The 15,233-nt window shown below is 52.6% G+C and overlaps 1 protein-coding gene across 8 annotated transcripts in view; it reads right to left on the bottom strand.

Annotated features, from left to right (window-relative positions):
- The window catches only part of LOC122373472 (long-chain-fatty-acid--CoA ligase 1-like), a 51,928-nt gene continuing 36,695 nt past the window's right edge, over positions 1–15,233 (bottom strand). For 5 of the 8 annotated variants that reach the window (XM_043351565.1, XM_043351566.1, XM_043351570.1 and 2 more), the window contains 11 exons: positions 6,828–6,954; positions 6,206–6,319; positions 5,260–5,414; positions 4,682–4,882; positions 4,125–4,325; positions 3,469–3,686; positions 2,390–2,540; positions 1,819–2,010; positions 1,292–1,432; positions 544–807; positions 1–227 (listed from right to left, as the gene is read on the bottom strand). In XM_043351565.1, the coding sequence (XP_043207500.1) occupies positions 90–227; positions 544–807; positions 1,292–1,432; positions 1,819–2,010; positions 2,390–2,540; positions 3,469–3,686; positions 4,125–4,325; positions 4,682–4,882; positions 5,260–5,414; positions 6,206–6,319; positions 6,828–6,954 (1,902 nt within the window). In that variant the 3' untranslated portion in view covers positions 1–89. The remainder of the gene's footprint in view (positions 228–543; positions 808–1,291; positions 1,433–1,818; positions 2,011–2,389; positions 2,541–3,468; positions 3,687–4,124; positions 4,326–4,681; positions 4,883–5,259; positions 5,415–6,205; positions 6,320–6,827; positions 6,955–15,233) is intronic. The other 3 variants (XM_043351567.1, XM_043351571.1, XM_043351569.1) reach the window with 1 other exon arrangement.

Raw genomic sequence — 15,233 nt, 5'->3', positions numbered from 1 at the left:
ATCACCTATCGCCGGGCGGCGGGCGCTCGGACTGCCACCTGGCGGCCGGGCGGCGCACTTGTCATTGCTAGTCTGGCCGCGGGCAGCGTTCAGGTGAGTTTGGAGTAGAGGTCGTCTAGCTGGGGTTTGAAGTACTTGCGGAGCTCTGGTCGCTTGGCCTTCAGCGTGGGCGTCAGCAGGTTGTTCTGGACGCTGAACGGGTCCGGGTGCAGGTAAATGTCCTTCACCTGCGCGGGACGAAATGACGGAATATCATCAGAGGATGCACGGGAAATTATGCGAGATAATCGTGTCATATTGCGATTACACTGAGAATCAGGCCAACGATCAAAACAAAAATGAATGAATTAAGAGCAGCTCTCAGAAGGCCTGCAACGCATCGTAAAGATCTTTCATAAAACGGCTATGACAATAATCATAAATAAAGTCCCCTCCACGATACCCAGAGTCCCTACTCCCTTCTCACGCAATTTCTATACAAACAAGTCTCCTCCATCCACACTACTTCCGGCCTCTTCCCATCCCCCCCCCCCACGCACGCACCTGTTCGAAGCTCTTGAGGTTGGCCTCCTTGGCCAGTCGGTTCATGTCGTCCATTATGTGTTTCTTCACCTTGGGACTCTGGCAGAGCACGGACAGCGTGCCCGGCACGTTGTTCTTGGTGGCCCAGGCCTTCAGCACGTCCACGTCCGGCACCACCACGGCCACGACGGACGACTTGAGGCTCTCGCCGTGCACGAACATCTGGGCGATCAGCTGCGAGCGCACGTACACGTTCTCCACCTTCTCCGGCGCCACGTACTCGCCCTGAGGAAGGGGAGGGGGTGTCAGTGGGGCCTGAACGGTTCGTTGATGCTCTGAAAAGGGGGAGGGGCAATGGGGACAGGTACACACCTGTGAGAGGTCAGTGGAACTCCGTACGCGCCCTGCGTGAGGGTTCAGATATAGGACTAGCGGTCAACGCACTGGCCCTCGGAATGTGGGACAGGGGTCATCTCGGGGTGCGTAATCGCCCTTTGAAGAGAAAACGCACACGGCTAATATCGAATGTTCATCGACATAATGCCAAATGATAAAAACCCCTCCTAGTCTCCCATATATATTCTATGCGACAATCACTCGGCCTAATTTCCTGGTTTCCTTACACTTCTAGATCTATGGTACCTACTACCTATATTCATTGGGGACATGTCAACCACATTAGCAATTACTTGGACACCACAAATCGGTGTTGAGAGGAACACAGCTAACGAATTGGAACTATTCCCTCTCTCCCTCGTCTCCCGCTCACCTGTGACAGTTTGAAGATGTGCTTGGCGCGGTCGATGATGCGCAGCGTTCCGTTGGGCAGCCACTGTCCCACATCTCCCGTGTGCAGCCAGCCGTCCGAGTCGATCGTCTCGCGCGTCTTCTCCGGGTTCTTGTAGTAGCCCTGAGAAGGCAGAATCGATAGACGGTCAGACGTCAGCGGGGCAGACTGGGGGGACTGGCAGAAGCCGGCAGTCCGACGCGACCGGCAGCGGGCTCTCGAGAACCGAGTAACTAGGTCGGGAATTTAGGAAACAAAGTAAATCAGCACTTTTCTCAGAAATCAGAATACACAATTTCCACATTTCGCGGTAACTCCGATGCGGGATAGCCCTCCTTGGTCTATCATCCGATGAAGCTAAGGCCTCTTTTGCCCACCAGAGCTGCAGTCCCATCTCCTCATTCGAGCCAGTTTTCCCCTTCCATAGGAGTGATCCTTCTCCTCTTTTCACCGTATTTAGCCCCGCCCCATGATTACCCCCACCCTCTCATCCCCGTGTTGTCTCTCACCTGAGTGACGTTGGTGCCGCGGATGCACACCTCGCCCTGGCCGGAGGCGGCGAAGTAGTTCATCTCGGGCACATCCACCAGCTTAATGTCACAGCAGGGCAGCGGAGGACCGACGTGGTCGGGCCGCGCGTCGCCCTGCAAGGTCAGTGTGCACGGCGCCACGCACTCCGTCTGGCCGTATCCCTCCAGAACCTGACGGAGTGGGAGTGGGGAGTTAATAACTCAGTGTGCACGGCGCCACGCACTCCGTCTGACCGTATCCCTCCAGCACCTGACGGAGTGGGAGTGGGGAGTTAATAGCGTTAATAGCACTCCATGGCCTGACAGAGAGAAAAGGGGAGTTGGCAAAGACGTCTTCAAAAACTCACCCCATGGGGAACAGTATTACCAAACGGCAAGCACAAGTAAATATCACAATGAAATCAAATACCACGCTATTATCAATTATAGATAGCTTTGTTGTCAGCGCGCAACAAATGTTGTCAATCCCGATCGCAAGAATAACATCCCTCATTGCGTTTCAGTTGCTCCCTTCCCCCTCCAACATCCCCGTCCCTCCCGATTGGCTCACCGTGCATCCGAGCGCTGCCCTCATGAAAGTGAGCACGTTGGCGGCCATGGGTGCCGAGCCGACCACCATGAGGCGCACCCGGCCGCCCAGCGAGTCGCGCACCTTCTTCAGCACCAGCCGGTCCCAGAACGAGTCGTTACGGATTATACCGCTGTGAATCAACAGAACGAGTCGTTACGGATTATACCGCTGTAACAACGGAACAGAACGAGACACGAGTCGTTACGGATTATACCGCTGTAACAACAGAGCAGAACGAGTCGTTACGGATTATACCGCTGTAACAACGGAACAGAAAGAGTCGTTACGGATTATACCGCTGTAACGGAACAGAACGAGTCGCTACGGATTATACCGCTGTAGAGGAACAGAACGAGTCGTTACGGATTATACCGCTGTGACAACGGAACAGAACGAGTCGTTACGGATTATACCGCTGTAACAACGGAACAGAACGAGTCGTTACGGATTATACCGCTGTAACAACGGAACAGAACGAGTCGTTACGGATTATACCGCTGTGACAACGGAACAGAACGAGTCGTTACGGATTATACCGCTGTAACGAAACGAGTCGTTATGAATTACGAGTCATGTGTTACGGATTATGCCCTTATGGAAGCGAGTCGCTCGAAATGGATGATATAACAGAAAAGCTGAGTAAGAAATGGGCCAAGATAACCATCTCAATGGAAGACGTTCATCAACGTAACAAACCGACATAAATTGCAATGGATTCCGGGCACCACAATCATTCAGCACCTCAATTTTGCTTGTTTACTTCAATCAAACCAATAGACGTCCAGCAAACAGTATCACAAATGCTCTCACAAACATCAGTGCATTGGCCTCACAACAGCCCGCTACAGCATACTTCAAAGCTACTCGATGTTAATAGAATGTAGGAGATGAAAAACATGGATGCGTTGGAGATGCTTCAATACGTCGTTCCCCTCCAAACTCTACAGGCAGAGCCGCAGACGGTATCTGTCCTTTACCTACACCTCCCTCCCGTCCCCGGTCTCACCGTTTGATCTCGGCCCCCGGTCTCACCGTTTGATCTCGGCCCCCGGTCTCACCGTTTGATCTCGGCTTCCTTGGCGTCCAGCGCCCACTGCAGCATCTTGGTCTTGAACTTGCTGCCGGCCACGTTGGACCAGACCTTGTCGTAGATGCGGTTCAGCAGCCGCGGCACCACGGGCATCAGAGTGGGCCGCAGGTGCTTCATGTCGTCCATCAGCGCGCGGATATCACCCAGGAAGAAACCCACAGAGCCGCCCTGCATGTACATCGCCGTCTGCCGGGGGGGGGGGGCAGAGGTCAGACCAGGTCAGAGGGGGTCAGGGTCAGACCAGGACAGACGGGTCAGCCCAGAGACACAGGGGGTCATCCCAGGACGGAGGTAGTGGCGTGAGAAGGATAGGGGCTGGGGGGGGGGGGGGGGCAGTGAATGGCGGAAACGGAGGGAGAAGACGTTTACACGGTGCGATGAATATCCGTAATACTGCTTATTGTATGAAAAAGGCAACAAAGCATGTTATCGGTGACTCATAGCGGACAATATGTATTAATATATGTTGTGACCTTCTTGCTTCGTCTATCAGCATCAAAACAAAAGCAGCTATGCAAGCTTCAAAAGCCAAGTTACAATCTTAATCCAAACTTCGTACCCATAAAAAAGAACGAGCAAACCCCTGCTGTAACCCCGTGGCGGGATTCTCTCCCTGGTGCTCACCTCACAGACGCGCTCTAGCATGTGCGCCAGCGGCAGGAAGCTGATGAGTGTATCGGTGTGGTCTGGCGCGCACTCTCCCAGCTGGATCAGCACGGCACCCACGTCGGCCACCAGGTTCTCGTGGGTCAACATCACGCCCTTGGGATCGCCCGTGGTGCCCGACGTGTAGCAGATGGTCGCCAGGTCCTCCGGCTTCGGCGGCTGCGGGAGGGGGGTCAGATGGCGTCAGACTGAGTCAGATGGGACCAGACACTACAGCGGGGGCTAAAAAGGCGCTAGACATGTCATTTAGGAACGCAGAGTCAATATCAGTGACTTCAGCAGGCACCGCCCATTTTATTGAAGATAATCATTTTTCACTTATACTTCATATTTCTACCAGATACTCATATACCAGATACCTTCTTGCATCACCTTCATTTCCGTACAGCAGCATCGGTGCATTTTTTAGATCTGCTTTAAAGCGATCAATGACCTATAGGTACCCTCTTATCGTGTGATACTTATACGTTCCCGTATTCCCCATTCCCACTGACCAATCCCCTTCCATTCCTTACCGTCTCCTTGATGTTGGCGGCGGCTCCCAGTTTCTCCACCTCTGTGAAGCGCGACACGCGCACGCCGGCATCCTTTGCGCGCTGGACCAGCTCCGGCTTCACGGGCCGCGTGCTGACGATGTGCGTCAGTGGGCGCGGCCGCTGCCCCAGCAGGGTGGAGATCTTGGTGTCGTTATCCACCACCACCACCGAGATGTTGGCCTGGCGGACGGCGGAGGCGGGTGTCAGGACGCGGCACAGTGGTACTGGTTCTGGTGAGAATGTTGGACTGAGATGGACATAGTCGGAATGCAGAGCCAAAGCTAACTATAATGTTATTGCAAAGCCCAAATGTTGCGACTAGCGATAAGTAATTCGGTTTTGAGACAGTATCCGGCGGACACAATGGATGTCACTGCAGCGCTTAAATGACACGGTAAGTAAAATGGTGATTCTTCGATATAAAACTTGTTTACCAACCACAGCTCCTCCGGAATAAAAAGAGTTGCCTGATTCATCACCTGTCACGCCCCCGTCGACATAACTTGGTGAACAACAAGAGCACAATTACACCATCACCATGCCCCCATCCCGCTGACCTGGTTGATGATGAAGGTGCACGCCTCCTCCCCGAGCGTGTCGTACAGCGGCACGATGACCATGTTGTAGCAGTAGCAGCCCTGCTCCGTAAGCACCCACTCGGGACAGTTCTGAGTGTACACGCCCACGTTCGTCTCCTGGCCCGGCTTCAGACCTGCAGAAAGGGGGTATGCGGGGTCAGAAGGATGAAACGGCGTGGATCTAGGTGAAAGTAGGGTGTTCCAAGTCCTAAATCCTAAGCAGCCAGTCATGGCATGTAGGATTCAACTCGCCTGATCACCACAACGTTCAATTACCAAGGGTTAGTTTCAGCTTTTCTTTTGATAGTTGAGTCAAACGATTGATTTACTGAGGTAATCAGAGGAGCGATGCAATAACCGGGACGGTCAATACACGCCTCTGTTCACTCAATACGGTCGTGTGCGGCCAGACAGTTCAGTGACGACTTTAAATGCGGCTTGTCACGCCACGCCCCAGAGACATAACCTCATCAGCGCTATCGTACCGGAGTTCGATACCATCCCACCGATCGACCGTCCAGTCGGTCACCGTTACATTTCCAAAACGACACGAGACATCGATGTCTGACGTAGAGGCAAGGAACCGTAACAGTTTAAATTATCACTAGATGCATCATAAATTTAGGCACGACTTTCATCAATATTCGCTAACTAGAGAGCAAAAAATATCGCAAAAGACGAACGACAATAACATGACCCGGTGTGTTATGGACAAATCGACCCGCTGCTCTGTCTGGACGGTACCGGGCCAAATTTACCGGGTCAACAAACATGACACGGTAGAGCACAACTACAGACAACATCCAACAACATTTCGCTCTCCGCTTCCCCAACGGACCAGGCTTAAGTTTCTCCTGAACCCGTTCTCACTGGCACACTGCAGTTCATAGCTCACTCACGCACCCCTCCCTCCCTTATGACGGACCTGTGGCCAGCAGTCCGGCGGCGAAGTTTTTGGCCCTGAGCAGCGACTCGTTGTAGTTGATCCACTGGTAGGGCTTGTCCTTATCCTCGTGCCAGCCCAGGCACGGGCCGTTATCTGGGGACGCAGGGAACGCGGAGCACGTCAACGGCGAGACTCGACTTGACACACAGTGGGTTGGTACTGAGAATCATCAGAGTGTTACGCATGACAATAACGGCAAAATACGGGCTGATGAATATACACGTCATTACGAACGATTCTGATGCGGGACACCCGTTTTCTGGGATCAAATGTAGGGCAATGCCGTGTCAATACACCATATGTGAAACTATCTAGGGCGCAGTCGAGTTTAAAAAAGATGTAGGTACTACAACAAGCAGCATATGTGGCACAGCTGTGGGCTGATTACCTGCGGGACAACTGAGCCGTGGAAGGCGAAAACACATGCTATTCTCATTTCAATTTCACTCTCAATTGCAACTCAACAGACTTTTACCATCAAACTATACGGTTGCTTAGGTCGCGCTTTCTTTCCTTGTTGCCCTTTTCCCAGGCCTCTGACACGGCCTTCTGACCCCGCTGACCCCATCCACAGTTTCAGTTTCACCCCGCCCCAACTCACTGGACAATTTGGCGCCTCGCCGAAACGCGTCGAACATGGTCTTGGTGTTGTCATCCAGGTACTTGAAGTACTGGCCATCCTTGGATCCCTTGTACGGGATGCGCGACCGACGGATCAGCTCCGGACCCTGCAACACGAGGGACGAGTCCGTCAGGGGGGCATATCGACAACTCATACATGGGGCGTCAGAGCAGGAACAGAAAAGTGACTGTACTATAGGAAGAGACAGAAATAACGCTGTAACGTGATTTCAGATAGGTCAGTGGGAAACATCGAAAATAAAAGCCTGAAGTTACGAAACATCGCTGTAGAAATCGGCACCAATAACAGGGTGTTTGGCATGGCATTTCAGGTAAGCCGGGATTCCAATGTGTTGCAACAGGTCACCGACCATAGCCGAACTGCCCCCTGAAACCCTGCCCCATTTGTCGCACTCCGAATGTCATCGGATCTCGCCGTCCCATATCAGCCGCGCACTGCGCTGACTGGAGCTCTGTTCGGTCGCTGTTTTTATATCAACGTGCTGTCGGTTTTCCCCATATAAGGAAGTTATTGCTGGCGCTCCTTGGCCTCTCATTGATCTTACGAATAGACCACTTGAATTCGACCAATGAGGAGCCAAGAAGTAGCAGCATGCTCGCAGCTTGCTGATAAATAAACGGGGGGCGAACAGAGCTCAGGCTCCGTGCTATACTGGAAACACGTCCAGTCCTCGGGACATCCAAATCGCAGGCCGCAGCGCACCCACTCAAACTGTTCACACATTCATATTTCCCGGTATCACTACCCTGAGAAAAGCCCATCACCCTCACACCACGGTGCAGTGTCCAGCGTGCGCTCAACTACAATCCAACCGGCATCCTAGCATTCAACCCAACAACCATCTGTCATTACTTCAACGGCGCCATCCAACCGTCGCCGTCGCTCCGCTCACCAGCCGGCCGGGAGCCGCCGCCGCTACCGGTCGCTTCACGCGTGGTTGCTGCCCGCCCGCCGCCGGCGCCGCGCCGGTAGCGTGGCCAGCCGGCCGGTACGGTAGGCGGGCAGTGAGGTTCAAACGGAGCGCGCCCCAGGCAGCCGGCGGAGGAGGACCGGTGGGGCCAGCACAGGTCAGTGTCTCCGGGACTGGGGGCGGTGATTACCGGTAATTACCGAAGGAGAGCGGGGATCGGGGACGACACAGGTCAGGAAATGGTGGGAGGAGAGATGGGGCAAGAAGGGAGAAGGCTGACGAGAATGGAGAAAAAGAGGAGACGGAGAGCGAAGGTGAGTTAAGAGTAAGACGGAAGGAGACACTAAGTGAGGGGGAAAAGAGGAAACGACGATAATACTTAAGAAATCCGTCTTTCCTGTGGTGAAATCTACTCGTGCCTTGCCTCCACCATGGATTCTTCATCCATGCCTCCACCCCCCCCCCCCCCCGAAGTGTGCCCATTTCCTCCAGTCCGGAAGCGACTAGTTCCGGCGCCATGGCAGGGCGGACGGTCCGGAGATTCCGGCCGGATCCAGTACGAGTTCCAGGCTGGATTCCGGTCGGATCCAGTACCAGTTCCCAGACTGGATTCCAGACGCCGTCCGGCCTCCCAAGGAATGTCCGACGGGTCATCGTTCGCGTCGCGCCATTCGACCCCCGAGCTCCGAGCCTAGCTACAATAATCGCCCAGACACGCCTTATGCATGACGGGGTGCCCACTAAACCACCTGACATCAGATGTCGGCGACATCTGATGTCAGGTGGTGTCGCTGCCCGAATTGCATGAGCAATAGCCCAGTTTTCCGTATGCCTACGCCTCAGTGCATAATACCATCTCCGCTGTATTATACATGACGGCCACTCCTCCGTCCTTACATCAATATGTCGGCCACTCCTCCGTCCTTGCAAATAAAAACTTCCCCGCCCGTCACACCTATATCACACCTGTTCACGACCGGGGGGCCCGCCGAGTTCACGTGGCCCCTCGGCCGCCGACCTGCCGGTAGTACGCAGGTGGCGTGACTGCCGAACCGACCAATCAGCGCTCGCCCCGGCGCCGCGGCGGCAGCTGACGCCGGGTCGCGGTCAGCTCACGTGGGCTGGGCTTCACGGCGTCGCAATGACCCCCATGAGCTGGCGGAGCGGCGCAGTGGCACGTGGCATTGCGCGGCGCGGGCCCCGCTGCGCTGACATGGCGGGCATGTGATACCTGCCTGAGGTCAGAAAGCTGACGGCGCGTCGGGGAGGGACGCCACAGGGAGGGAACAATCAACCACAGTGGGTGGAGAACTGCCTGCAAATGCATTGTCTTAACCTGTGTTATTGAGACTGAGCTCACACAATTGGGTGGAGGCTTGCTTGCCAATGCATTGTCCAGACTGCTGTTATTGAGACTATCAGCTCGTACAAGACTCCAGTACAGACGCTCAGCCTCAGCCGGCTCAAGCCACTGACACCAGCAAAAACCCGCGGCGTCTAAGCCATGTAACGGACTTCAAACCAAACCGCTGGGTTTTGTACCCGGCATATAGTCCCAGCTGGCGTCCTTATGCCTCGCACCGACCACTAACATCTGCCGCTGCGGCGGAACCTTCATTTAGCCCGCGATCTGGCAGATCAGACCTGAATCCTGCCGACGCACTGAGGCAGGGCGGCCTTAGTCCCCACGTCAGATGAATTCCGGCTCTCCCCCAACCTGGGTGGAGGTGCCAAGACGGTCACGCGCTCTTGGGGGGTCGCTCCGGGGGAGGGGGGGGGGGATCCACCGAACGGTCAGCCCGGCCCTGACACCAACTATATCATCAGCCCGCGATACGACGGAAGGTTGGCACGAACCACACTGTCTTTCATCGAGGCCCCGATCGGAGACGGATCTCAGCCCCAGAGAGGAGACGGCACATCAATTGCCCGTGTTTACAAACGTGGAAATAGCGCCCTGTGATTCCGCTTGTTTTGTAAACAAACCGGCCAATGACGTTGGAAGTTGTGGATGGTTTAATGAATTTGGTGATGGATTCATCGCGCTGGTCCTAATCATAGGACCGACAAAATAACACCTTTTCAAGGAGCTTTTCTTCACACATGAGCGCTTTTCCAATGCTACGCAATACGCATGACAAGCCTATCAAATTCTGAGCATTGGGCAAGCATATGTTGGGTTTTGGCACCAGCCGCGCCCGCATACCAGGCCTATATAGAAATGATTTCTCAGCCATTTCACAGTGCCAGCGTGCACGCACCTTCCACACTTCCGCCGATACATGTCTCTGCGTACCAGGAACCTGAGTACCGTTCCGTATCCGTACGCGCTCTGAAGCAGCACACTCCGACGGTCAGACGCCGCGGACCGCTACCCGCGTCTGGCCACTCGGCTCCCACGGCGAGTGGTGGAGCGGCACAGAGGCTCACAGTCGGCCACGTCCAGTCCAAATCGCTAACCGGCAGACAGACGAGTCCAGCTCGCTGACCCAAGGCGTGGCGGCCACCAGGCATGATGAGGAGCTGACAGAAACCACGGCTGGCTTTGGGTACCCCCGAAGCCACGTTGTTAGTCATATACGCGCTCCTTTTGTGTTAACTTCTTTTTATCAACAGCCTGTGTATGTGCAGTCGCAAATGCATGATGCATCCGCCGTAAAAGTTCCCTCTGCAGCCAATCAATTTCTTGTGGTAAGCTCCGCGTCCTGTCATTTGTTGATAAGGGGATCCCCAACCACGCAGGAAAACGTCGCAGTCTGCAAATGATATCAGCACCAGCCGAGTGAAGCTATCCTAGAAAAAGGGCCGCAATTCCTTGCAAGGCAAAAGAACGCGTTCCGCGAAGACCATCCATTGAGAAGCTGCAGTAACCTTCACAACTCGTCTAATCCCCGCAGCATTTCTTCGAACTCCTATATCGTGGCCTACCTCAACTCCCTCGGTATTCTCGCGGCCACCCTCCTTCCCCGAACCGTCTCAGTTCACCCTGACCCAGCCCGCAGTTCCCCCAGCAGCACTGGTGGTCAGCACGCGCACCAATCGCGCCTATCAGTAGCGGCGCTCCCTCTCTGCGGCCGACGGACCGGACACGGTCCACCCCGGCTCTCCAGTCGGTGATCTAGGAGCCGCAGAGGGCTGCAACGGTGCACCGGTCAGCCCAGAGCCTCAGAGGACTGCAACGGTACTGTAACGTGCAGTGTTGCAGCTGAGAGAAAAGAGAAGAGGACTGAGAGGACCGAGCTGAGAGGAGAGAGGCCAACGCCGCGCCACGTGGCAGCCGTTCAGGCTGTGTGCTAGTGGGCGCAGACGAACTGATGGTGGGAGCCAAGGTGCATTATTTCAGCTGTGCTATTATGCAGCTAGCAATGACTGCAGAGTGCAGGTGGACTTTTCACACACAAATGTGAGCTCCTTAGACCGGCGAATTCTCAAATGTAACTGTGTGCGATGAAACCGTTGTAGAACACGTTTGCCATGAATTCAAATATTCGGCCTTCGGGCAAAATGACATTTGGCTTTCGGGCAGCAGCAATCCGCGCCACGCCTGTTGCAGAAATAAATAACCTCGCAATCTGCGCCACCGCCGGGCCGCTCGGTGTATCGATTTGTGCCACTAACCGACTGAGGTTGCGCCGCTCCACTACCCTACCCACGTCGGCCCAGTACCTCATTTCCGTCGCCGCCTACCGCCAACCAACTGCGCACCAGTGGCGGCGCCAGCCCCTCGTGACCGGTTAGGCACTCTGTCGTGGCCAGGTGGGAGTCGAGGTACCCCAAGGAGTTATCACCACGCTTAATTTGCCCCTAATTTGGCCAGCAGAGCAGGCGTGGCGCTCCCTCTCCCGGTGCCGTCAGCCACTCGCGCTTCTCGTAGAACTCCTGGTTGAATCTCCGCTTGGTTTTCCCATACTGCATACAACAAGGAAGGGGTAGAACGCATTTTTAGGCAAGGCAGATCTTCACTTCCAGCTTCAAATGGGAAAAATCATGCACAACCACAATCATACCGCCACTACCACCATGCCCATAACCACCACCACCACCATCACCACCATCACCATCACCATTACCACCACCACCACATCTCATGCTTCAGCACCACCACTACCAGCACCATCTGCATTCAAAGGAAAGACCTTTCCCAGGTGTCTTTTTAAGTGCATCAAGTGTCAAACTTTAAATAAGGTCATTGCCCATAATTCAAAGCCCATTTCCAACCCATATTAAAAACAACAACAGGAAGTACATTTTCATATAGCAAAGGTGTGTAGTGTACAATCTACAAGAGCACAATTAGTATGCATGGTGCTAATTCATAAATAGTATAAACTCATAAATAGTATAAAGCAGTACCAACTGCCAAAATAATGTACAAATTAAGGATACAAGCTTCAAGATAGCCACATTTAGGTACTGGTCCTAGCAAAGATGTACCTAATTAGCTATATGGGCTGCAAGCACCAATCTAATCCAATGCAATCATATGTACATTTTATGACAAATGCAAATGGAACCATCATCTCAGCATGATGCTGAATCAGAGAAAGGTTCAGTTGGCATGGTAAAGATTGCAATGCAATATTAAAAGCCAAATTTAAAAAACAGCCCATACAGCCAAACACTGACCATGAAACAACAATGTGATGTGAAGTTTGATGACTAGATTTCACTTCCTGCACACCCATTCTAAACATGGGTGAAGCAAAACAATTATTATAAATGACTATCAAAATCAGCACATCAGCATCAGCATATCCACAAAAAAAACAGCCTAGACATGTTCCATGTATTTCACTCTGACACCAGTCTACATAATTCAGGATAGCATAACTAGTCAAGTCATAAGTAACTGAATGATTTCCACATTCCACAAGGCACTCAAAACAACCAAACAAGTAACTAGCAAAATGAAACAAATGACACCAATTTTGATTCAAATACATTCATCAAAATATACTATTAAAACAGCCAATGCAGCAATTCAGCACAACAATTTAAATCAAAATTAAACAACACAACAAGAGGTGAAACTGAAATGTAAAATGAATATGTATGCCTCGTCTGTCAATGCAGTTTAATACAAATTTGAAGTATACAAAATATGATACCCTCACTATAAAATCAAAACATTTGGGAGGAGGGCCATGACCCCAATGGATCACTAGGATCCACCTAGATCCACCTGTGATTCCGCATTGCTATTTTTGTGATGCCATTGTGTTTTTAATTTGCATTGTATGCCTTTTTTGTTCAATAGATCAGCCACAGTCAAGGGAAGGTTGGTGTCTTGACCACCCCACTTACCTGAGCTTCCCACTTAAGATCTGGTTTCGGCCGCCCATCCTGAACAATTTTCACCTTCTCAACATAGCTTCTACTAGCAAAACTATTCCTTAGCAGCTCATCAACGATGCTTGGGCCAGACATGTCTTCCTTTCATTTAAAAGTACCTATTAAAATGTTGAAACCAACATGAAACAAACATGCTAGGACAGGAACAACCACAAGTAAAATAACATAGCAATCCCACCAACTATCACGTGGCATTAGATCGCACAACAAAAACGTTCAGAAACGAGACGATGCCAGTCTAACCGCCAAGAACTAGCCAAATTTCTTGGCAGGTCTTGTTCGAATCTTGTCCTTTCTCAATGATTATCGCCAAGAAAGGCAGGTTAGGCGTGCCTGATAGCCCAACATTTCTGGAGTTGCCAGCCCATGTAAATTGAATGCAGGCATCTGGACATGAGGCAGCTAAATTATTGCACACTAGGCTGCATTAAAATTATAGCGAATAATACGTGCATGAGTTGAATGTTGGGGTTATTAGGGTAACTATATGTTATCAAACCACTAAAATCATCGGGAAAAAGTATTTATAATTTAAAACACAAAACAAAAAAAAGCAGAAATCTAACCCAGAAAATTCTGGTTAGGCACTGCCTGAGTTGCCTTAATGGGCGAACCGCCACTGCTGCGCACCAGCACATATCGACCACGCGCACACAGCGAACCAGCCCACGCACTGTGAGGGCGAGGGGGGCTGCCAGAGGCTACACCGCGGGCTGCGTAGTAACGATGGAGGAGAGAATGATGCAGGAGATGCCTACGGGGTATGGTGGGGAGCAAGGTCAGTGATTCGGTGGCAGCCGGCTGGGGGAACATCGTTTGCTGCTCGAGTACATTGGAAGGGGAGGGCAGGTAGAGGGATTGTGGAAGAAAGTGATAAAGGTGATGTTCCAGTGCTTTGGACAAAATTGAAGATATTCTTCAAAGGAAGATGAAATAACACTAGAATAAGAACTATGAACTATGGAATATCAATGAAATAATGGGAGTCAGAAGCAGGCTTCAATGAAGAATGTTCCGCCTGAGGCTGTTGGATGGCGGACATCCCACACGCGGCTTTGGACGGCTGGGTGGCGGCGGCAGCTGACATGTCAGAGGGGGGGGGGGGGCGTGCCATCTAAACTGGGAAGCTGATGCGTCACGAGGCCGGCCGGCGGTCCTGAGGCGGCGGTCCTCCGACGGCGGCCCTACGACAGGAATAGCTGCGCCGGAGGCGACCGGTGGCGACGGGGGCAGCCCGAGTCTGGCGACGGGGGCAGACTAACTAGGCGGCCCGTGTCTGGCGACGGACACCGGCCGGCGCCAGACGCGACGACAGGGTAGGAGGAGGGAACAGGGTGTAGGAGGGAACAGACCAAACACGAGGACGAGACAGGATGAGTCGCGAGGGAAGAGAAGAAATGAACATGAGAACAGAACGGGTGAAGAAACCACGAGGTGGTGATGAGAGAAATGACGACAAGACAAAACTAGCTGCTAGGCGGCGCCGCCAACTCTGTTCTTGAGGAATTGGGAGACTGAGTCGCTTGCAAATCGGTTGTAAGGAGCCGCCAGGAATAGAGAATCAATACACCTTCAAAGGATGTCTTGTCGGTACGGTCAAAGTTTAACATCCGCGCACGGTTCAAGCATGGTACATCCATAATTCACTTAATGGACATGAGCAGTAATAGCTAGCCCATTCGGCCATCAAATTACCTCAGGACAGGCGCTGCTTGGCTCCAATGCCGGGAGCACTGACGATATCATTCGGTAAAGGTCACCTATGAATTTATCATCAACACATTATAGCTCACGTCTGGTCAGCACACACTCAATCAATGTTTTGCGAGTCCATTGCCCATTGTGTCATACTGTCGTAGCTATCGTTCACCTTTCAAATGTCAGCGGCTAACATGTCCGGCTTTCCAGGCAACAAAAAACAAAACATGTACCTAGCTCGCAAAAAACTCGCCGGTGTAAGACTGTGATCCGTATCAGCCGTTCCAGGGTTCCTAATTAAAGACTGAGACAGGTGCGCCCCAAGAAGAGTTGCTGTCAGCTGTCAAGGCCACCACTCGCTTTTTATCAACTCTTACACCTTTAGAAACGGGGTGCTCGGCTGA

This window comes from Amphibalanus amphitrite, unplaced genomic scaffold (genome assembly GCF_019059575.1).
Source record: "Amphibalanus amphitrite isolate SeventyFive unplaced genomic scaffold, NRLGWU_Aamphi_draft 001501F_arrow, whole genome shotgun sequence".
Lineage (NCBI taxonomy): Eukaryota > Metazoa > Arthropoda > Thecostraca > Balanomorpha > Balanidae > Amphibalanus > Amphibalanus amphitrite.
This window is presented reverse-complemented; position numbering and strand designations above follow the sequence as displayed.